At 39.2% G+C, this 23,633-nt stretch overlaps 1 protein-coding gene across 1 annotated transcript; it reads left to right on the forward strand.

Annotated features, from left to right (window-relative positions):
* Positions 1 to 9,379: 9,379 nt before the first annotated feature.
* Positions 9,380 to 22,536, forward strand: C3H6orf58 (chromosome 3 C6orf58 homolog). The gene is made up of 6 exons (XM_063151146.1): positions 9,380 to 9,711; positions 13,609 to 13,695; positions 17,145 to 17,329; positions 18,411 to 18,544; positions 19,532 to 19,770; positions 22,069 to 22,536. The coding sequence occupies exons 1-6, from the start codon at positions 9,390 to 9,392 to the stop codon at positions 22,194 to 22,196; spliced, it is 1,095 nt and encodes a 364-aa protein (XP_063007216.1). The 5' UTR covers positions 9,380 to 9,389; the 3' UTR covers positions 22,197 to 22,536.
* Positions 22,537 to 23,633: the final 1,097 nt, after the last annotated feature.

Raw genomic sequence — 23,633 nt, forward strand, 5'->3', positions numbered from 1 at the left:
AAGCCCACAAAAAACCACATGAGAAAACTTTCCTTGAGCCCTCTTTAAAGAATAAATGTCTTCTTCAATGACTGTTGTGGTGACACTCTCTCTCATTGCAGGATGTTCTGTGAGCCCTTGGGAGTCTGTGTGCATCTTGTAATTACTATCAAAGCTTTGGCAAAGGGTCAAACTATTTCTTCAAGCAGTTTTGAAGTGTAACTCAGGCCCATGTGCTCTCATCAACCACCCATCCAAACAGCCTGATTCAAGCCACTGAGGTAATGGTGACTGCAGCACTGATGTGAAATGGGCACCACACAGAGTTATTTCCCTGGCAGCCTGGTGAGCACATTAGTGAATGGGCACTGCCCCCTGACCAAGGGGTTCTGCAAACTGCGCAGATCAAAACCTCTCTGGGGCAAGAGCAGCTGCTAGTCCACTTCCCAGACAGTAACATTTGAGATTCTCCCATTCAATATTTCTGCAAATTATGAAAGACTCACCGTGTCTGGACAGAGACCTGTTTGTGTCAGTAACTATATCCCCCCTGAGACATGGATTCAGCACTTGCTTAGTGTTTGAACTGTGTCATAAGGACATCATACACACGAGGGTCATAGGGATCAGAGGAGCTGTTTCTTACAGGAAAGACAGAAGCCACAATGGCTCCAAAACCAAGCTAACAGTCCAAGCACAGCATGTGATCTTTATGCCAGTTTGAGGAATTATCCTGACTGCAGAAAAAGAGTTGATACCTGGTCCAGTATAAAAACTGCTGGACAAAGAGGTTTTTTTTGCTAAAACATTTGGAAAGCATTGTTGCTATTAGACGTTTGTTTAAAATCCTTCTGTAGCACATTGCCACAATGTCTGGCACAAGTAGCTGTAAAGTTAGATGTACCCTCTCTTTGCACCTGTCAGTTGAGATGGAGACATCTGACTGGGGGAAAAATATCAATTTTTTACTTCAGTGATCTGATTTGATACATGTGCGTACTTGCCAACATATTAAAAACATGTTCTAGTCCAGTCTTCTGATTCTATATAATTTTTATTTCAGCAACATGTGAAAGTGATAGGGAGATTGAAAAGTTATATAGCATCATCTAGTGTTCATATACAAATTTACAGGAGCTTGCCGTTTCACCACCCTCAATTATTCAGGTTAACTGGTGCCAGTGTTGACTCCAGAGGAAAATGTGAGATAAATTCTGTCTTTCCAGCTGTTGGCCTGTGGACTCCAAGGAAAGAAAAAAAAAAAAAAGAGAAAAAAGAGCTGTGCTATGCCCATACTGTTAGCATTCACAGGAATGGGACAAGAATAGTAAGTATTTTCTTGCAAGTATTTTTGCAGATAAGGCTAAGCCAAGGAATTTTGGTGTGTAATTTTAATATAAGGATGGTAGAAGCCCAGGATCAGAGTCTGCGGTACCCACTCTAATTTGACAAAATAAATTAGAATGCTTTATTTTTTAAGCACTTGTTCAAAGAAAGACAATCCAAACAGGAATCCAAATATTCTGTCTCCAAGGCTAAGCATTTTAGATTAAATTACTTTGAAGGAAATGCAATAGAAATCCAGGAGGACATCGCAGACTTCAGAAATCTGCCCTCTATAAAGAATGTCTGCTTATGTTCACTTTTCTGGAGGGGGATTGTCTTATACTTCTTAAAATCTTAATATTTCAAAATTTAAAATTGATTTTTCTTAACTGTGTACTGTGTTTTTATGTGTAGAATAGCCAGCATAGAGATATATGTTAATACAAAAAAAAAAAAAAACAGAAAAAAACCCCCAAAATAAGGGGAAAAAATACTGATGCCTCAGGTTTTAACTTTTATATTTTTCAGATTCTGTACTTCTTTAGTGTGTATTTCTGAGCTTCATATTAAGGGATAGTAAATTCTCTTCACAGAGTAGGTCGACAAAATAATTCCTTCTCTAGCTGAGGACCACAGACAAATGATCCAAATCTCAGGCCCAAGAGCATAAACAATGTGGATTGAAGAGAAAAAAACCAAGAAGGATGGGCCTTCATAACCTAAAGCTATAAGTGGACAATTAACTCCAATATGCAAATGGACCAGAACTTATGAAAGTATGAGACCTCATGACCAGTCATGCATTTTGTGACCATTTTGGGTTTATCCTGGCTGGGCTCTTGTGCTGCCCAAAGTGTATCCATTGAAGCCTCCTAATAAATCCCTACGTTATTCTTTAGCTGTGTCTAGCCTCTGTTCTAGGTCAGCCTTGACAAGGCATCAGTACCCCTGGCCTTCCATTTAAATCTAGGCTACAGCCTAAATTTTCTTGTATCTGTGTCAATGACACTCCTAAGCATCTCCAACAGGTCTCATCACTCTGGAAAAGGCAACCTCTGTTTCTAGGGAGCACAGCAGCTTCCTTCACCACCCAAACAGCAGGTCACATCTCCCTGGGCTCTTCTGCTGCATGTTTTCCCATGGTGTGCCATCCCCTGTAAGTAAGGATTGTATTGTGGCTCCCTGCAGGCACCACAGAGCATGGCCCAAGTGCTGGTGCAGGCAGGGAGGAGACAAAGACAGGTTATACTGGAAAACAATGCAGGAGCAGGACAGCCAGCCAGATGGGAGGCTGAGGGAGGCATACCTTGTCACCAAAAAAGCTATTCTAGTCCTCTTGATGAGAATTAAGTGGGACAATTAAGTATGACTCAATATGAGTAAGGTCACGTGGCACACACATTTGAGGAAATGGCGCTTCAGAACAGGCCAGGAATAGTTGGGAAGCTGGACATTTTTTACTAGTGAAATCAGGGACTCCTCAGAGGTTCTTGTTTAATAGGAACACCTGAGGGCTAAATGAATTCCTTTCAAACATATTTAAAACCAAACACGTGTTTCACTCGCATCCCTTTGACAATCCAAGGCCTAATTTTTTGATGACTTGGGACAACAGACTAGAAATTCCTGTCCTGCAATAACTGCCCAGCTGTGTGTCTCAGGGATTTTTTTAGGGTCCCAAACTTGGTGGCCTTTGTGGAGCTTAGTCATATTTATATTTGCTGTGTATCAGCAGGTGGCTGTCAGATAGGAAATGAATTTCACATGAGTCTTTATGCAGTGGACACTTGCATTATGGAATTGATATTGGTATGTATGAAGTCATGCCATGTGAGAAATCTCAGAAGCAGAGTTCTCTGGAGCATCCAGGTACTGGAGTTTGAGGTGTGCTCTAAAAAGAGATAGAAGTTAAGGGAAAGAAAAGCATGAAAAACTGGGTATAGGAAATACTTATCATGTTTTCCATAAAAAAGTATTCTGTTTGAAAAAATGTTTGTTTTCTGTCATGTCTAAGCTTGGTGACATGACATCTCTCCATATACTATCATTATGCCTCATTTCAATGTTAGCTTTGTTGTGCAAGCATCTGTGAATACCCAGTCATTTCTGTCTTTTCACACCTACCCATGCACATGTTTGCTCCTTACACACCTTTTCTGAGTTTACAGTACCTTAATTATGTTTCAAAAATGACTGATTTTGTTTAGCAATTTTATGTTGAATATACATTTTAGTTTAATCAAACAGGTTTGGAATTCCTTTTTCATGAGTTATTCAGACTTCTCTAAACAAGACTGTAATCTGCTTTTCTTGAAAATCACCCTTATTTCCTCTCTCATTACAAATGAACAGCAGAACTAAAATAGTGTGTTGTATACCAACACAGATTATCAATTAGAAACGACAAGAGTGTTATTCTTTCCCATGATATAAGCAAAATTAGGCAATAAATGTGAGGCTAATTTATACCTCATGTTTTATTTTACAACATTTCTTTTCAGTTGTCTTGTACTAAAATTTGTTTTTCCTGCTTACACAATGAAGAGCAATCTATTCCTTTGAGAAATTTTTTTGTTGGCTCTCCTTTGCTTTCTTGCAAGAAAGCTGCTCCCCTCCCCCTCCCTTTTATTTTTCAGTCTAAGGAAAATGGCTATAGCTGGAAGAAGATGGTTGACAGCCTCCTTAAAATTTTCTCTGCAGTCTCTGAGTTTCAAACGCTGATTTTAATCCGTGAAATAATTGTTTACTCCTTCCAAATGGTAAAAAAAAAAAAAAAAAAAAAAAAAAAAAAAAAAAATAATAAAAAAGCTGTTTTGGTCCAAGTTTCTAATTGATGCATCTGTTTTGCATACTTCACATCAGTAAATCTGGGCACTAGCATCTAGCCACAGATTTACTGCTTTGGATACTTGTAGCTTTCTTTTAATTAATCTTTTCCATTATGCTGATTTTTTTTCTAATTAGCTATTCTCATTTTCATCTAACTAAAATGTCACACTAAAATTATAAGTGAAGATTCGGTTTGTTTGTCTTATAAATTAATCCGTAATTAATGACAGATTGAAAAATAAACCCCACTCACAACATGATTCTAGTAATTTTTGTTGCAATTTACTCTTTCCCTGGTGATATATAAACAGACAGCCAAAAGCTTTCCTTGGCTTCATAAGCAGTCTTAGGGCTGTATTTGACAACAATTTCTAAGAAAAAATAGACATATCATATTAAAAATTCACTATCATCTTCCTCCATTAAACAGGTGTTTACAACTCAGATGCTCTCAGGAGTATCTGTTTTGCTTATATCAACTTTTAAGTATGTGTTTCAGTGAGTGCAGCTTTTATATAGTCTGACTCAGTGGAATGAATTCCATCACACTATGAAAATAAGGCTGAAGTATTTTATGGTAGGTGCTGAAGAGGTGATGCTGAAGACCACACTGTAGGTGCTAAATTCTACAGACAGCTGACTCCATGATCAGCTTCACCTTCAAGCTGAAGATAAAAAACACAATAAAGATTATTGTATAATCTGAACTAACCTCTAAGCTAAATATACCTCCATAATACCATTATAAAAATAAAAAATTCAGGTTAATTCAAATTTTTGATTTGGGTATGATAAATAATTTTACTGGCTGGTTTCTTTCATATATATATATATATATATATAAAATCTTAACATTGGTCCTGCAAGTAAGACTGTTCAGGAAATTTGAGGATGGTCTTGACTCCTCTGGAGCACTCTGGTCTGGGAAGTACACCTAGGACACCACCAGGTGTCCTAGGACACCACCAGCCATTGCACATCTTGTGTGTATCTTGTTCCTCAATCCATATTTTTACCTTGGTGGTAATTAATCTTCTTTTACTATTATGAACAGGAGCTCTGGAAATGTTGGATTTACACCTGCCTTTGTAGCCATTTGTCCAGCCAGACTTCCACCCAGCCAGCCTCATGGAAAGAATACTGCTTTGTCTGGGAAAGAAAAACTGCATGTGGTAAAATCCCACCACAGATATGAATCTGGCATTTCTGTGTGCTGACTAATTACAATTTATAGTCTGAATTGTCAGGATCTTCAGCGCAGGTTACTCTGTTTGGTGAGGCAAAATCAGCTGGGAACACAGGAAGGCTTTTGCAGAGGGGGGAATGGAATTCATAGACAACACGAGAATGATGTTTTCCAAAGAAGGAGAAATGTTAGCTCCAAGGATGGGTGAAGGAGCCAGGACATGATGATGCAGCACCTCCTGCTATATCCACTACACACACAGTGTAATTTCCCCTCAGATGCCTGATGCTCCTACCTCAGCATGTCTTACTGCATTAGTGGTTGCACTCATGTGACCAAGGGTTTGGCTGATGACCTTTACTCACAGAAACACCAGTAGCAATTTACAAACCCTTTTACAGCCCTGTTAAGGGATTTTGCTGGAGGATGCTGCAGCCAGAGAGATCCTCCCTGCCCAATACTAAAGGCCTGTGACAGAAAGAAACAGAAAGCCTGTTCCAGACAATAGCTGTGAACAACAACAACAGAGAGCAGTAAGAAACTTAAATATATCCACTGCTTTTAGCTTATTCAGTGAATTACATGAAGAATACTTTTACCAAGAGTGTAGTCATTTTCCCCTGAAACAGATCAGAGACATGGGGCACCCACAAATTCTGGTGCAAGTGTCAGGGCATGAAACAAGGTGCCATGCGATAGGGAGGCTCATAGCAATAGCCCATACAAATGAAAACTCATAATTCTTCCTCTTAGGACTGTTGCCCTAAAATGAAGTGAGAAAACCCTTCCTTTCAGTGCCATTTTATATGGCTGAAAGATAATGATATCCCCAGTCTACCTAAAGGTTTCTCACCTGCAAAACTCTGTGTCAGTTCTGAATTAATTCCATTGGAGTACTGATGTCCCTTCCTCACTGGCTTTCCAGCTCCTTCTTCAGTGTATCCAACAGGACTAAGGAACCTTATGTTTTGATAGTCTGGGGCTTAGGGCTGCCATTTCTTCTTGTGGTCACCTCAACTCATCTAATTGATGCTCATTAGCTTTTCTGCAATTATCTTGAAGAAAAATCTATAGCCCGCTTGAAAACTGCAGCAGTCTCTCTTGAAACTTGATAATTACATATCAGACCTGAAATTGCCACCTATTATATATCCTGCAGTCTTTCCCAGCATGTGATTCTGCTGCAATACCTCTGGGAACACATCCTTACTGAGCAACTGGTGAGGTACTTGCTAACAGAGTGGTGAATAATGGTGCTGAAGTTACTAATAGTCTTCCTTAATCTCCCCCTTGCTTAAAATGCTGGCATCCCTGGCAGGGTGCTATGGCTCAACACCCAACACCAACACCACTCAAGCCAAATTGACATCACATGTACCCTCCCCTCTCCCCCTCAGGACAACCAAACCAACTGGACTGGATTCCAAACTGGAAACACCAGCTCAGATATTTCTCAAAGGAAAACTGTTGTCCTTAAAGTCTTATGGAAACTTCAGCAACTTGTTTGCACACACAGGTGCAAAAATGAAGTAAGATCTTTAAACTGAATTATAATATTTTTCAGGAAGAACTTTTTATTATATTAATAAAAAATTATTATTGGCTCTTTAAAGATTAACTGGGTTATTGAAGTCCTTCTATTACCGTAATGAGGCAAGAGGCTGAAACTTCTAAAAGCAAAGAGACTCATCAGTTTAAGTAGATGTATTCTTGGTCATTATTTCCCATTTAATATATAAAACAATTTTTTAACTATCAAATAGCTCAAAAATTTATATAAGGCAAGCATTATGTCATTGATTTATCTCAATTCTGTATTATAAGTCTTTGGGAGAGTGTGGTTTTGCATTTGCACTAGTGATTAATATTTTCATGCCTGCCCAGGTTAGTGTTAGTAGGGTTTGCCTTTCTAGATGGCAGAGCAGGAGGACAGTTTTTCATGCACAGTACAGTTCCAAACAAGCATGGAACCAGTAGTCCCCTACCAGGTAATCTGCCATGAGGATGTAAATATAAGAGATCTCTAAAAAAAAAAAGTGAAGATTTTTATTCACCTCTATTTATCTTATGTACCTTAAATAAAATTGCTCATGTAATACAAATGCCTGGTATCTTTCATTAGGAGAGCTCAAACTCTCCTCTTTGACTAAAGAAAAACAGAAGGAGTTTAGCTTCCCAATTGGGACACCTCTTTCAGTGATGATAAAAAAAAAAAGCCAACCTCTCTTACTCACTCCTTCCTGATACTAAATAAAATTTCTTCCTTAGTGCAATTATGAGCCTTATGCCTTTTATTTCATAAGTTTCCTCCGTATATCTTGTGCCTTAGCTGATGTCTTTCATTATCCTTCCTTTTTAGATAAGCCTTGCTGCCCATTGCCTCAATTAGGGTCTAATATATATATATACATATATATATAAAATCAGCACAGTTTTTGGCATTAATCCTCAGGATTATTCAATAGAATGCCTTATTTTAAGGAAAAAAAAAAGTACCTTTCAAAACATTTCCTAAATCATTTTTTCAGAGTATAGATCAAAAATTACTTCAGAAAAGTAGTTAAAAGAATATTGATTTTATTTAATCTAAAAATATGTTTTCCATGTCTAAAAGTAAACTTGTAATTTCTACTCCCTCTGCAGTCAGTCAGGAGCAATACATCTCAGTGGTGTGCAATAATGAGTTACATTCTGGGTATACCTGATTCTCTAATTTGTTATCAAGGGAATCTACATATCTAGGTTAGTGTTAAAATGCCCACATTTGGATTAAATAAATGCCATCCATAGAAGTTAATAAAAGAACAACTTGATTTTTCAAAACTTCTTCAAGGCAGCATGATCAGATCTGTGTTAAACACTGCATTTCAAAATCATTTGGGTATCTCTCTCAATCACCCAAGGACAAGCAGACAAAAAATTATAAGTGATCATTGAAAAATTCTGCCATTTACTAGAAAGTCTCCTTAATAAATAGAGTAAATGGAAAATTTTTGAGTTGAAGAGATACATTTCTTTTGAATTTACTATCAGAAGTTTGCAGCCAGTTTTGACTTGCTCCCACTTGAAGGTTCTTTCAGCACAAAGCCCAACAGAAACTCACAGAATAACTTCAAAGAAAAGCAGCATTTGCAATTTTTCTCATGCAATAAAAGACTACAGAGATAACAAACCACGTGTCTGTTTGCTGAGTGTTCTTTTGCAACCACTGCTTATCTGAGAAAAAGCAGCTGAGGATGATAAAGTCCTAGAATTCCTGACAGTAGGTGAGATCAAGGCAGCTGGATGGTTTCACTTTTGTTGGAGTATAACTTAAACACCAATTTTATCACTGGAGGCATGGTCTTTGTCTTCCCTTTGGAGTCCACAGGATCATGGAGGTTTAATAGGAGACCTTAGAACATTATATAATGATGACCATTTCTACACAAGACAAACCAGTACTAGAAGTACAGCTCTCCGGGTGCTATGTGGCCTGAAGACAGGCCGATCTGGCTACTTCCAACACTCTTATGACCTGAGGGCTGCAGGCAGCTGTCCCAAGGCCTAAAGACAAAGCAGACAATGGCAGCACCAGCAGCATGTCACTGCTGCTCTTTTGTCAGTGCCTGGAGTCCTCCTCAGAATACCTCACACACAGCCTGTGCATGTGTTGAGGTGAGATCTCTGCCACTTCTGTCCCTTCTTTACCCAAAGGAATTGGGTTGGGAAAGGGAAGCTGACATCTTGTAAGAAACACAGACACAGAAAGTTTTATAGCGCAACTGTGCAATCAGTATTGTAGCACCTCACCCATTTGGAAGTGTGTACATATTTCATGGACAGCATGGATTTGGACATTTTCTGATTAGATTGGTTCCTCTTAAACATCTGGTGGTGTTCCCTGTATCCTACAGAGAGGACAGAGCATTGCTCACAGCTGCTAGTCTGGCAACTCCACGTCAGGGTCATGGCTGGGAAAGGGAAGGGAGACAAAGGCTTGTGCGTCTGAGTCAGCCTTTTTGTCCAGCCCTCACCTTTGCCAATAAAAGCCCTGCAGCTACAATCACCTGTGTCACAAGCCTTCACAATGTGGCCCCACTTGGGCATACATGCTCTCCTTGTAGTGATTGTCACCTTCAGTCCTGTCCCTGCTGCAACGCAGAGCGAAAATGATGTCACTGGAGAACATCTCTATCCCCCTCTGTGGGACCTGGCCCCTGGAAACCTGCTGGATTTCCCAGTAAAGGACAACAAAATTGTCATCAATGCTTGGAACTACCAAGATCGACTAGGAGTGTATAAGAGCTTGCTAAGTGCTTCAGCCAAATATTTTGATGCCTTTGGACCCCATAACAGTGGCAATATTCTCTGGGGATTACCATTGCAGCATGGCTGGCAATTTCGTACAGGTATGAATTATTTCCTTAAGATGCTGGCTCAGCAAATTGTTTACCAGACCTGCTTAGAGGCTTCCTTTCCAAAGTTTCTGCCTCACAAGCACAGTATGGCCTCAGACAGTGTAAACTTTGATAGAGCTGCCAATTTGAAAAAGAAATGCTGAGTGAACACCCTTACCTTGCTGAGAAATAGCTATTAAAATTCCTTATAGGAAGAGGTCAGAATCCAGATTTGTGGTATAGATGGGCGATATTTCAGCTAACTAAAAATCTTTGGAAGGGCATTCCCAGTTGCTTCAATTTATGTAGACAGATATCAGGGCACGCATTCTACAATGATGTTCTTAAATTTTTAACTAATAGGCTTTTATTTTTGTTAATGTTACAAGAGGTGGTTAGAATTTAATTCCTAAGACATGTATTTGAAAGTCAGTTCTTCCCTCTGAGAATTTATTTCCATCTATTCTTCATGACCAGTTTAGAAGTAGCCTCCTTATTTTCTAAATATGTTTTTTACCAAAATGGAAGTTTTTGTTTGTGGGTTTTCTTGTTTGATTGCTTGTGGGGTTTGTTTGGTTATTTTGTTTTGTTTTGTTTTAAATTATGTCCAGATTCTAAGGGTTTATCCCCTAAAAGCTGGTTGTTGTCTAGGGCAGTCATTCTGGTTCACTTGTTGTGCCTGTCAGGGAAGCAGTCACAGAAACACATGTGAAAGGTTCCTTAAGGCTAAGGCTGCAATATCTTATCAGGGGTAAACAAATGCATCTGACTGCCTGTTGTTTTCTTTATTGGATGTAACCTGTGGTGGTGGTTTGTGTGCCACTGTAGGTTTGAGAGAAGACAGCCTTCTTCCTGGTGGTGGAAGAAGGCTGCCAGCATTTAGTCACACCTAATGGAAAATGTACTCCTAAGTCAAAATGAGGAAAACAAGATAGTAAGCAAAATCCAAGCAGGAAACTAGATGGCAAACGGACAGCAACAAAAAGAGTTTGGTTGGGGTTTAGGCAAGCTTTTTCCTCTTTTCCTTCCTTATGTATACAAAAAGAAGGGCAGATGAAAGGGGTGGCTGGTACAGCAGGAGAATTGCCCCAATGTGTGGCAGAGGCAAAGATGACTGGATACAGCAGCTACAGCTGAGTGGTGACCTGCTGGAAAGGAGGAGTTGTGGAGTCTGGCCTCATCCACAAAGTGAGGATGTGCCTTGTTGCAGTGACAACTTCCAAGTAGAGACAAGGGACATAGTTTGTGAGGAGAAGATTTGCCCCTGGTTGCATAGACAGGTAATGTCCTGTCACCTGCTAAAAGAGTCATAGGACTGACACTTAGACAAATTTTTTAATTTACATGAACAGAAGGTTAAAAAAATACTAAAAGGAGAAATATCACATAGTTGGAAGTAGTTTTACAGTAAAAAAATGTGAGCATTTGAAGGAAAAATGGAAGGGACAAAGAATAATATAATTCTGGTGCATACAGTAGTGAGGTTAGCAAGGGCTAAACCTAATCCAGATAGGCGGTGTGATAGATTAGTGATGAATGACTGAAGCATCTGTATATCAACATAATAAGCTTGGGCAAACAAAAACAGGATTTGAGTTCATGGTGCAACACAACAGAACTTTGAAAATATTACAATTTTTTTTTTAATTAACAGTTCTATCTTGTCCTGAAAGTTATGTTACTGAGAGAATGTTTTAATGGATACGGTTCTGTATAAACCATGAAGAGCAAGTGAAGCTGTTACTTAAGAAGAGTGGCATGAAGATTTGTGATAATCCACTCAGGGACATAAAATGAAATCAGTATTTTGCCTAAATTTACAGCAGAGACAAGGATCCTGAGACAGCATGGCTATTAGGAATGAGATTGTGGAAGCAGAAATTGTCACATGGGAGGTAAAGCTAAACTGAGGGTCCTACCCGGAGAAACTGAGGAAACAGGATAGACTCTATCCTCACTTCACATACAGAAGTACAAATCCAGGATCAAGAACTTTAAGAAATATTTACATGGTATTGTATGTCTGAAGAGCAGGAAAGATTGTGCCTGTACTTAAGAAGAAAAGAGGAGATAAGGACACATATTTATTTGCCTTATATCAGCAGTAAACAAGACATTAGAATAAGTATAGAGGAAAGAATATTTAATGACACGGAACCAGATAGAAAAAGGGATAAAGCACAGGTTATGTGAATCAAAGGTAAATTGTTTCAGGCTAATTTGATATCTTCTTTTGTCATACAAATATTGGGGTTTTTTCAAAAAGAAATGCAGAAATGCATTTACTCCCTTCTACAGAACAAGGGAACTGCAAATCTGGTAAAGGAACACCTGAGGGAGAATTTGGTGATAACTGCTGCTAAAAGAAGTCTATGGCTAAGTGGAGGATGTGCTAGGAGTTCTTCATCAGCAAGATGAGAATAACTACATTTAGCACTTTCATTAACAACATTTCCACCAAAAAAAAAAAAAAAAAAAAAAAAAAAAAAAAAAGTGGAGAAATCTTGCATAACAATTGTGTTAAGCACAGGGAATAGGAGGAAGCAGAGACAACAAAAATGGTGTGGACACCTGTAAGTGCAGTTAATGCTTCCAGTTCCAATTTCTATCTTAAAATTATCACTGATACTGCCTGGGAAATCTTCATTTTCCTGAAACACCAAGGCTAACAATACTTGGTAAGCCTTATGTACAATTCTTTTGCAACATTTTGTCTTTTTCTTCTTAGCTTTTATCCTTCCCATTCATCCTCTTTGCACACCAGTGATCTATTGCTGCCTGCTTTTTGACAATCTGTTGAAGTAAAATCTTGAAAAATTGAATCTTTCTGTAAATATTAAAAAACATAATCTTCATTTTAAAAAATGGGTTGAACTGCAACCCTCATTATTGCAAGTTCATGTTCTCAGTGCTTGGCTACTGAAGGATACAGGTTTGAGCAACTAGCATGCCCCAAAGCACAAGCTCTGCCCAGTCAGCTAGGGAGAATAATTAGAATAATTTGTATGCACATCGTTCATGATCATGTCTTCTTCTTGAGTGTAAGTATCAGAAAATTTGGTTTGGTAATGAGGTTTAGTTCTAATCTGGCAGAAATGACACTGCCATTATTCAGCTGACTCATCAGAGAGTGCTCTGCAGGGCAGTTTGGGAGCTTCTGGAATAGCTCAAGTCATTGCACAAGGCCATGGTAATTGCATGCCATGCACTTAAAGCAGGCTTCCTGACACTCTGCATGACAACACTTAATGTACATGTATGGTATTCTTTTAGGACTTAGGCTGTTTCTTCATGCCACGTGCTTAAAGTAAAATATTCTCTCATGAATAATTACGAAATGTCTTGCATGTTTTCTACAGCACAGATGCTTGCAAACTTTGCTAATTAGTTACAGCAATGTTTGCATGCTTAGCTTCACAGTAAGGCTACGTTTGTCTGCATGATTAAGCTGGAAGTGATTCTGTATCACACAACCCAATTAGGTGAGGCAATTACTGGTACATTTAGTTTGTGCTAGTTTGCTTGTTGAGCAGCTCTCCTGAACTAGCAGCCCTACATCTATTAGAAATGATGCTTCAGCTATGCATGTGCTCATGTCTGCATGTGAATGTACATTTAAATCTCACTAAAAATACTGTGATGCCCTGATTTCAAACATTTCAATAAATTCACAGACTGCATTTACAGTGAGGGATAGCTCAAAATGTAAAACACAATCAAATTAAAATGCAATGAGAAACTCAACTACTCTAGGACATTAGTTTATGAAGCAAAGCAACAGTGATTGTTTTGCTTCTCTAACCAAAAATCTGCATGCTTTATTCCTTAATCTTTTTCTCATCTCAGTGGGATTTCTTGTGCGAAAAGTTTGAGAAGTATTTGTTGTATTATTTCATTTGATTCATTCAGGTAGATTAGCAGATCCTTCTGGTGTGACTTCCTGTGGCTATGAAAATGGAGAGCCCCTGTGCCAATCTGTAAGAAGCTGGTGGTCCTGTAAGTATATGCTGTCACACTATTCTTTTCCAAAATAAATTAGTGTCCTTGAAGGACATCTGAAAATACTTGTTCCCCTTAGACTTCTCTATTACATTATAATTTCAGTGCCATGTAATTCTCCATCACAAACTTGCAGCAAGACACTTAAGTGTGAATGGGTAAATGAAAGTTAATTAATTTTGAATACTTGCTTGAGGATGGAGAAAAAAAAAAAACGAACAAGTTTGCAGCCTTAAAAATATTTATACTGCAAATATTCATGTGAAAATATGTGGGAAACACAATGTCAGGTATATATATTTGTAGATATTTGTAGATATTTGCAGTTTACAATGTGTCCAGAGCAGATTTCTTCAGTTTAGATGCTTGCACTTCAAACTAAAATTTTGTGAGAAAATGTCAAGCAGGAAACTTTGTGGTTCTTACACCATCCTTGGTTCTTTTCCCCTTAGCATATTTTCCCTCCATCACTTCTGTCCCTTGTTCCCTCAGCTTCCTTGATGCCCTGTTGTAAGTTCCTCTTTTGCCCAGACCTGGCAGTAGGTTTGAGCAAGCAGATCTCTCCCTTCCCTGTCACAGCAATGTTTTTCCTTCAGTGGCCATTTGGATTAAGCTTCTGGCTGTGAATCAGCAGTTAAATGTATATATCTTCAAGTGAACAAAGACATAAGCATAGATAAAATTTAAATGTAAATCTAGGGTAAAACTGACTGTGGTACTCACTTCAGCTTTGGTTTTCCCTCTCTGTGTTTGGATAGCACTAGTGCTCTGTGGGATGGTGTCCCACACAGTGTCAAGTAAAAAGAGTCGCTGCATAGCCCTTTGCAAGCAGGGGACCTTCCTGGAATAGAATCTACCACTTTTACTTTCTCAGTGTTTGAATTCCTGCTCTTCATTTACATCTAAATATTGCCTGTTTGCTTGATATCCATTTTGTTGCCTCCAGAAAATGTATAAACTCAGCTTTGATTTACCCTATTGAAGCAAGAGCATGCAAAGAGTCTTTGAGACTGCCTGGAAACATCTCTCAGTGTTCTGAGGATATGAAAGCTTTCAGCTGACCTTCAGAGGAGCCCTCTCTGGCACAAGTAGTCACATGAAACCAGGAATGAGCTTAAACCGGAAACTCACATTTAATATACCTTGGGTGTGTGGGACACTACCTGCTTAAGAACATCAGTCTCTTTGCCTAGAGTAATACTCAGTGTAGTCCTGTCCTGCATTGTTTTATGCCCTCTAAGTCACCCAAGCAGGTGCAAATACATAATATAGGCAAGAACACTTAAAAGAATATAAGCACTTTTTGATGTGAGATCAAGGTTTCAATACTTCTCATGAAAACAGTGAACAAAAAGCAAGAGCCAGTCCAGCGATGAGTCTCAGTGAAACATTGTCTTCTCATCACTAGAGAGTTTTCCTTTGCTCTTCTGACTAGCCAGACATTTCCTCCTGAATTCCCAATCAGGTCCACATTTAGGAACTGTGTCACATCAGTTTCTCTTTATATATAAGACTTTATATTTGTTCCATCAGCACCCCCAGAGAAGTCGAAACCCTTGTGCCTGGCCAGCCTGTCAGTGCCCCATTATGGGGACCCCACCAAACAATCCACTCAGAGCATGGTTTGACCCACCCGCGTAGGGTCACAAACCAACAATGTTCCCACTTGGAGTTGGTAGATATTTCCAGTTCTGTCAAGTATGTTATCTGCTTCTGGCCACTCCTCCCTTAGTGCCCTTGAATGACTCACGCTAAACAGTGTACTGAATAACACACTTTATTAACAAACACACTGATAATCGAACACTGTGATAGGTTAAGGTTCAGAGATTGCTGTTGACAGTGACTGATTGCAAAAATGAATTCGAAGCAATATATTGACCAATTCTAATCAGCAATTAAAGCTAGCTAGAGATAATAATTTAGCTTGTACGGAATGAGGTTCTTACCCAATAGGCATCCCTTTGGGGGAAGAAGACAAGTTCAGCCTGTTGACTGATCCCAGGAGTTAGGATGGAGTCTTCTCTGACCTCCCTCCCCACTTTAGCTTGATTTATATTATATATATTCCTTTGAGGGAAGCGAAAAGGTTAAGTTACAGTTGGTGGCATTTCATGTTGATGTGGTGCTTGAGTCATTAGTATATGTACAGAAAAGCAAGACTTATTTTCAAGCTAAGGAAGCAAAGGCCAGCTTCTAGTTAACATCTTGTTCATTCCTTGGGCCTAGTTCCTGCTAGCTGCATGTTTTCAGTGGAGCATAACCACAACACCACTCTGTTGCTGCATCCTTTCTATCACATCTGCGTCAATTTTGACAGACCATGACCACAGCACCTCCATGCTGCTCCGTCCCTTTTTATCATCTCATGCTTAGAGCAATACACTGAGTTCCCTCAGTATCCCTGCTCCTAAGGTGTGCAGACCCAGCCCCTGCTGAACTGCAGCCAACACACGCACTCCTTCTTCGTGAACATTGTTTTGTGATCTTCTCCCATAAGGTGGAGAAATGGCTTCCCATTAGGAGGATATGGATACATGGTAGGTGTTCAGGTTTTAATGATTTTGGTCCTCACTGCTGGGATTTTGTGCAAAATATCAGTGCAGTCCGTGTCCCTGAGACCATGCATGGGCAAATGACTTCTCAGCGCAACAGCTCAGAGGTGCCCGCCCAAGAGGGAGAACAACAGATCCCCAGGGTTTTCTTCACTCAAAACTATTGAACTTCATTTCTACAAAGGGGACACAATTAAGAGGAGAACTTCAGATTCTCCTCTCAAGAGAGGAATATCAAATAGCCCTGTGGGCACTCTCACAGGAAAAGGTTTGGCACCAGTGAGGACTGAGCCTGAGTGTCCTACATTCTATATCTGACTGCTCCAACTTATGGAGCAGACCAAAGAAAGCCATCATCATAAAATAAATCTAAACAGACAAACTGAGGTAATATCAAGGAATTTTCAGTGAGTGAAATATTTTTTAGAAGCAAAATTATTTTTTTCCAGTAAAATATCACACTTCCCTTTCTCATAGGTCTAGGGTACATAGACGAGGGTTTTTTAATAGCAACAACACTTGTGGAATACCCCTTAGTCTTTCTTAGTTTGCAATTAGTATTTGAGAGGCTTTTCTTGTCTTGTCCATGACAGCCTACAAGGTCCCACTTTTTTCCATTAGCTTTTTTCCTTTCCTGTAAAGTAAAACACAGTGGAAGCTCATAAAAGGCTTTTAAAGGACAATGCATAAATGAACACTACAAATCATATCTAAATCAATACAAGGGTCATCTTTATTACATTTCAGTACATATATTCCACTGCTGAGCACAGTTGTATTCGTGGCAATTTGGAACAGTTGTGTTTGGTGTGGGAGAGAGTTCATTTTCTTATGTGGGAATTATTCATTCGCTTGTGATTAACACCTGCTGTCTTTTAATTGTTGTTACAGGTATGAATTACTATCTGGCTATTATACCCTTTCTGGGGGCAGTGGAGGCTGGCCTCTTTGGGCAGCTGCCATATGAGATAGAAATACTGCCACCCGAGGAGCAAAAAGATGATTTCTGTTACAGCGTTAAAGACTGCTGGTCTCGCATGCCCAAGCTCATGGATGACTGGAAGGCCTTTTTTGAAGTAAATAATTTTTTAAAAATAGTTTTAGAAATTATACCAAAATATTAGCTTTAAAAACTATTATTACTGTCATATTTTAAGATTCAGAAACCTTAGTTTGTTTTCAATAGCAGCTTCATGTAAAGATAAGCAGGAAAAATGGAAAGCATAGCATACAGTGAGTCAGAAATAAGTAGGACAGGATTTTTAAAAGTTATGGAATTTTTCTCTTCTTTTGAGACAGTTCTGTATTTTGGCCTCTGTTCCAAGACACTGTTTTGTATTCAATTACATTTGTATTCTTCCAATACTGCTTATGTTAGCAATGCAAAATAAGCCTGTGAGATGGAACACTGGCTTTAAAAAGTGGCCTTTGGTTGGTTTAATAAGGTTTGTTTATTTCTTTAAACATCTAAAACTTAAAAATGCTGAAACATCATTCAGAAGTACATCTATTTATGCAAGGAGATATTCTCTTTCCTCCTCACTCTGCTGTTGTCTAATCCTAAAAATAACAATATTTCTGACTTCACAGATTTAATAGCTATTTTTTATAGCTAGACTACTGCAGTCAATATTTTTTATTGGTAGTCAAATAACTGATAATGAGCAGGAATGTTAAACTGTAAGTCCCCCTTGTGAGTGAAAGTAGATGCTTAAGAGTAAGACGGGATTTGTCTTCATAAGATCATTTTTTCCATACATCATGTTTCAGAAGTTATTGTAAAATATTTACTCCTCATATAACTATAATGATAACAAGGATAATTTTCTTCTTTTTCTGAAAATCTTCAGAAAGTTGTGGTTAAAAGAATATAGATAAGTTTTTTAAGATAATAAGGAGTCCCCTATTTTAGCACTGAATATTCCATGACACGCAGATACAAAAGTCCACTGATTTTTTGTAACCAAATACTGAAATTATGTGAATAAAAGAATAAAATCCTTTCAATCTTGAAGTCGAAAAACAGAAGCTATCACTAACTATTCAAATGCAATTTTCTTTAGCTTATTATTTTGTGAGGGTATGTGCTCATATAAAAAAAAATTGGCTTAAACCTCCCCTCTCATTTTCTGCCCCTTTTGCTCCCTGTTGCTGCAGTATCTGTTATCTACAGAACACAAAGCTGTGAGCTCTGCCAGCCTCTCCTCCTTCAAACTGGACGATGCCCTTGGCCTCATGTGGAAGGCACACACCTCCTCCATTGCTTACGCACTCCCCGTGTTCCATGACCGGTAAGGGGAATAGAGCAGTGTCCATGGAGCATCTTTCCACCTCCAGGCCTCTTTGGAAGGATGGTATCCTAACAAAGTCTGCATGAGCCCTCGTACTGTCACTGTCATATTTTCTGAAAAATCCCTTTGCCAGGATTTCTTCTCCTGGGAAGCTAAGAAGCCTCAGAGAAAAATGAAAACGATAATTATCTGATTCGCTTCTCCTTCGTTTTGCTGCTTTGGAATGTGGTTTGGAGATTGTTTATCAACTGGTCATTGTTTGATTGGTTTCATGTGAATTGTTTTGACTTAATTACCAATCACGGTCCAGCTGTGTCGGGACTCTGGAAGGGTCAGGAGTTTTTCATTATTATCTTTTAGCCTTCTATCTGTATCCTTTTTTTATTCTTTAGTATAGTTTAGTATAGCATAATATAATATAATATAATATAATATAATATAATATAATATAATATAATATAACATAACATAACATAACATAACATAACATAACATAACATAACATAACATAACATAACATAACATAACATAATATAATATAATATAATATATCATAATAAATTCGCCTTTTAAGAACATGGAGTCAGGTTCATCTTTCCTCCCCATGACAGGAGACCGTGGAAATGCCACACTTAGGCATCTACTCTATAGGTTCTGCTCTTCCTTCCTCTCTTTCAGAGTGTGGGATGACCAGTGGGAGATGGCTGCCCAAACTGCCATGACCAGTCAGGCTCTGGGCTTAAAATGAGATGCTGGTTCCCCTCTGGGAGCCAGGGCCTGATTCAGGAGCTGTGTTTAATCTGGGAAGAGGCAGGGTTGCCAGGAGAAATTGGGTATAAAGTACTTAAGGAGGCTTCAAGTCACAGCGGCACTGAGGCCACTCAGGATTTTATACTGAACAAAAACCTTTGGGATAAATGATCAACTAGTGTGTTCTACAGGAGAGTTCAGTTATCTGCTGCATTTTTTTATTTTCTTCTCTTTCAGCTTAAAATATCTCTCTGATCCAGAAGCAAATTTTGGAGAAGACTGGGCTGATGCTGTAGATTTCATTGCTGCCACACACTTCAAAACAGACTTGCCGACCACAAACAACTTCCAGGCTTTCCTGCCCCAGAGGATGCTTGTTGAAGGGGATGTTCTCCCATCCATTAGTGACTTCAGTCCAGAGCAAAATAAGGTTCTGGTGTCACTGAGAGTTCTTCACAAAGTAAATAAAATAACAGGTATGAGCGTGACCTATAGATATCTGTTGTGCATAGATATTAATATATTGTTCTCTCTACATACCTTTCTCCATATGAGGGAATTCACAATACAGTGAATGTTTGATATAAAGTAGTATAAATACATCTTAGAGACTAGCAGTAAAACAGTTAAAATACAGCCATAAGCAAACAACACACCAGACAGCAAATGCTGGTGGGATAACGCTGTGGGATAACAATATGAGGGATTTCAGTGAGAAAAAAACCCAAAACATTATGAGAGCAGATGATCTTACTCTTTCTTTTCCCAGTTTTCACAGGAACTTTAAAAACAGAGACTTTTTTTTTCTGTTTCACCGGTTGAATCTGAAACCACTATAACTGTAAATGAAATTATTAAACCAGTTGAACAAGAACAAACAAACAAACAAAAAGTAAATTATCATAAGCAACACTTTTTGCGTCCACAAGTGTTCTGGTTTCAGTTTTTGATTCTCTCTTGGTCTTTGATTTAACAGAGATGTGTCCCAGCAAAACTATCCTTAGTCAATGCTGACTTTATCGTACTCACCATAATAAGTCGTACATCACCATCCAGTGGTGCAACACAGAATTACACTCTCCCGAGGATTCAGTTCTTTCATAGATACTTCTGGGCTGGCTATTTTTGTTTGACCTTTATGAAGCAAAGTTATTTTGAATCTTTAAATTAAAATAGAATGTAAAAATACACTGAAAAATTGGCATGCCTAGCTATGGCACTTGTGATCCTCTTCTATCTGTATATTTCACTGAAAATTCTCTCACCAGCTGGATTTAAAGCTGAAAAAGATGTGAAATAAATCTATTCAGTGCTACAAAAGAGCATCTTCCCATCACAGAGTGCTTCCCTGACATTTTTCATGCAGCATTATTTTACGAATCAGAATAAGGGTCTGAACAGATCTATTGCTTGCTTGGCAGCCTATGACACAGTTCAGGGTTTCTTGACATACCTCCAGGAAAGGAGAGGAGCACAGCAAGGAAAAGCATGACCAGAAGGACAGGAAAGAGGGTCGAGAGCACCAGGGTAGCACATCAGATAAGGAAATCCCTGCAGGGAGAGAGGGAAGGATGTATGGATCCTGAACATCATAAGTGGAAGGAGAGAGAGAGATAAGCTTCATGCAGGTGCAGCCATAATGAATCCCATAGCTGAAATCCCTTGCTTTTCAGGGGAGAGATTTCCCTGACTTTGCTCTCAGGGATGAGCTTTGAATTCAGCTGAGAATTAAATGCCACCTAATTCAGCCTGGTAACTGATTTGCAGATCAGAATAAGGAGCTTTAAAATAAATTTGACTGCATCTAGACCCACAGCTTCAGCAGGGACCTGAAAGACCGTACCTCAGTGCTACAAAGCACCGGTGACAAAACAGACTGTTTTTGTAGATGCTTTTAAATACATCCTGTGAGAGACAGGGTTCTCTACTGGTACTGCAAACCTCAACAGCAGATAGAGGGTCTTACTACCTCATAGGACGGGACCCTGTCCAACCCAGAGTGAGATTGATTTTTTGATTCAGAGTTTGATTACTCCTTATTTTTGTTCAGTTGCCCCTGCTAGTCCAGCAGGAACTGTAATGAGAGTTGGGCTGCTTCTAAAGCTTTTCTACTTGTGGACTGTCAGATCAACTTTTTACCCAAAGGCAGAACAGGAGGAGAATAAATTCTTACACTAGGCATTTTTACCCTCAGATTTCCCCTCTATCCACTCCAAAGATGAGCACTGACTGGGGTGAGGAGTAGGCAGTGACTATCCTGCAAACTGGGGCTGATGTTGGGCTGTGTTGGCCGAGCCACACGTCCTAGAGAGCCGCTGTTTATCACCTGGACTTAAGTATTAGGATCATTCGCTTCTTTAGCTTGAGGTCTTAGCTGGCAGAAAGTGAACACTCTTTGTTTTAGAGTGGAAACGAAGACAGGCCTGACTATAACTCCCAGGCTACTGCTCCATAAACCACGGAGCTACGTGCCAGAGCAGACAAAGACCTTCCCATAAGCCTTCAATCATTTCGACCTGCAGCACTGGCGACAGGGGAGCAAGCCCCGTGGTCTGTCAATACAAAGGATCCTGAGCTGAGTGAATGCTCTGCGTCTCCCTGCACATTTGTAGGCAATTATCACCCCCTCAGCAAGCTCCAGCTTTGTCTGCAATTCTCTGTCCCCGGGAGGGTGTGGAGTGCTTGTTGCCAGACGTGCGCTTGGTCCCTGGTACGCTGTGAGCTGCATGCTCTCCGTGCTAATTTGCCAATGCCATGTTGTGTTTCTTTCCAAGGAGGATTGCTGCTGAAGATCTGGCAGAAGGCTATGTCCACTGAAGCAGGAAGAAGAATAGGCCGAGAGCTGATTGAAAGCTTGCCTTCGAGCCAGAAGCTTGAACTACTTGACCTAATAGAAATTTAGAATTACTGGGAAGGAGATGATTTGAAAATTCCCAGTTCCTCAAGAAAGAGCAGTTCCAAGGTGGATTGATTTAATCTTTTAGCAGACGTGTGTCTGCTAGTCTGGCCTCGGTAATTTCTTTCAGCAGGATTTCCTGAGTAGCCATGCATGTCTCTCTCTCATATAGAATCAATGTTTTTAACCTTATTTTTCCTAATTATCTCATTTGTTTAACTCAATTCCTTATAAATAAAAAAACCTCACAGAAAAAATCTTAGTTTACTACTTTTTGTGGCTTTATAAATAGTGTTTGTGGATTAATAAATAATATTTGGAGATAAAATTAAAAGCAGGCAAAATATATTTGGTTTCAGACTGGTTTCTTTTTCCCCTGTAGGCAGGGATTCCACTAGATATGTAATTACTTGATGGTCTAACAGATGATCAGGAGAAACATTTTTTTTTGAAGTTCTGATCCAAAAGCCTTGACTGTCAAATCTCAAGGCTGACAAGTCAAATGCCTTGACTGTTTCCCACCAAAGCTGTTATTTCGCAGAGCAGCTCCAACCAAACTGGAAGCTTTCAGGCTTTTCAGATTAGGTACTTGAGTACAGATAGATTCCCTTGCTGTGCTGTTTTGCAGCAAGTACATACCTCACATGGTAGAGCAGAGCCAGACCAGAGCACTCCTGAAGCAAATTAATTTATTCCGTACCAGCTTTTACATGACAACAGAGATTTCTTGTTCTTGATTCATTTCACTTTCTTCAAGAAAACTTTGATCTATATATGAATTTATGTGATTGTGTGCACTGTACAACCACAGGTTGCTTTTCCTTTCCCTCAAATCTAATCCACTTGTTGCAGTGTGTCATATGTTGGATTTGGTTACTGAGGAAGAGCTGTATTTGCAATGTTTGCACTCCCAGTGCCTGGAACACTCAGACCCAAGGGTTGATCCCAGTCTTTGGGGTGATAACACACATTTGGAATTGGTTATAACTTGAAAACAGAGGTTGTGGGGAGGTGGGTCAGGGATCCTGCATGCAGACAGGGCTTGAAGTTTCTTGGGAAATGAATGAAAGTTGTCTTTGCCCACAGCAGTTGGCTTGGAACTAGATGACCTTTCAGGTCCCTTCCAATCCAAATCCTTCCGCAATTCTATGAAAAGAAGTGATTTCTTTCCATTCCATTTTCCTGGTTTGATTTGTCCTTTCTCCCTAAACTTGCATGATATTTGCACTGTAAATTAAGAAATAATTATCGTCACATTGAGCAGTTAAACACCATTCTGTCCTTTAATGTCCCAGGACAAAGGTGTTAATTATTCATTGTCATGTAATGGATAAACTCTTAATGTACCATCATTAGCTAACAATTTTCAAAGGAAATACATTAATGAGGTATAAGAAAATGTGGGAGTTTTTACCTTAATTACCTGGTTCATAGATCACAGTA

The sequence above is a fragment of the Melospiza melodia genome, chromosome 3, assembly GCF_035770615.1.
Source record: "Melospiza melodia melodia isolate bMelMel2 chromosome 3, bMelMel2.pri, whole genome shotgun sequence".
Taxonomy (NCBI): Eukaryota; Metazoa; Chordata; class Aves; order Passeriformes; family Passerellidae; genus Melospiza; species Melospiza melodia.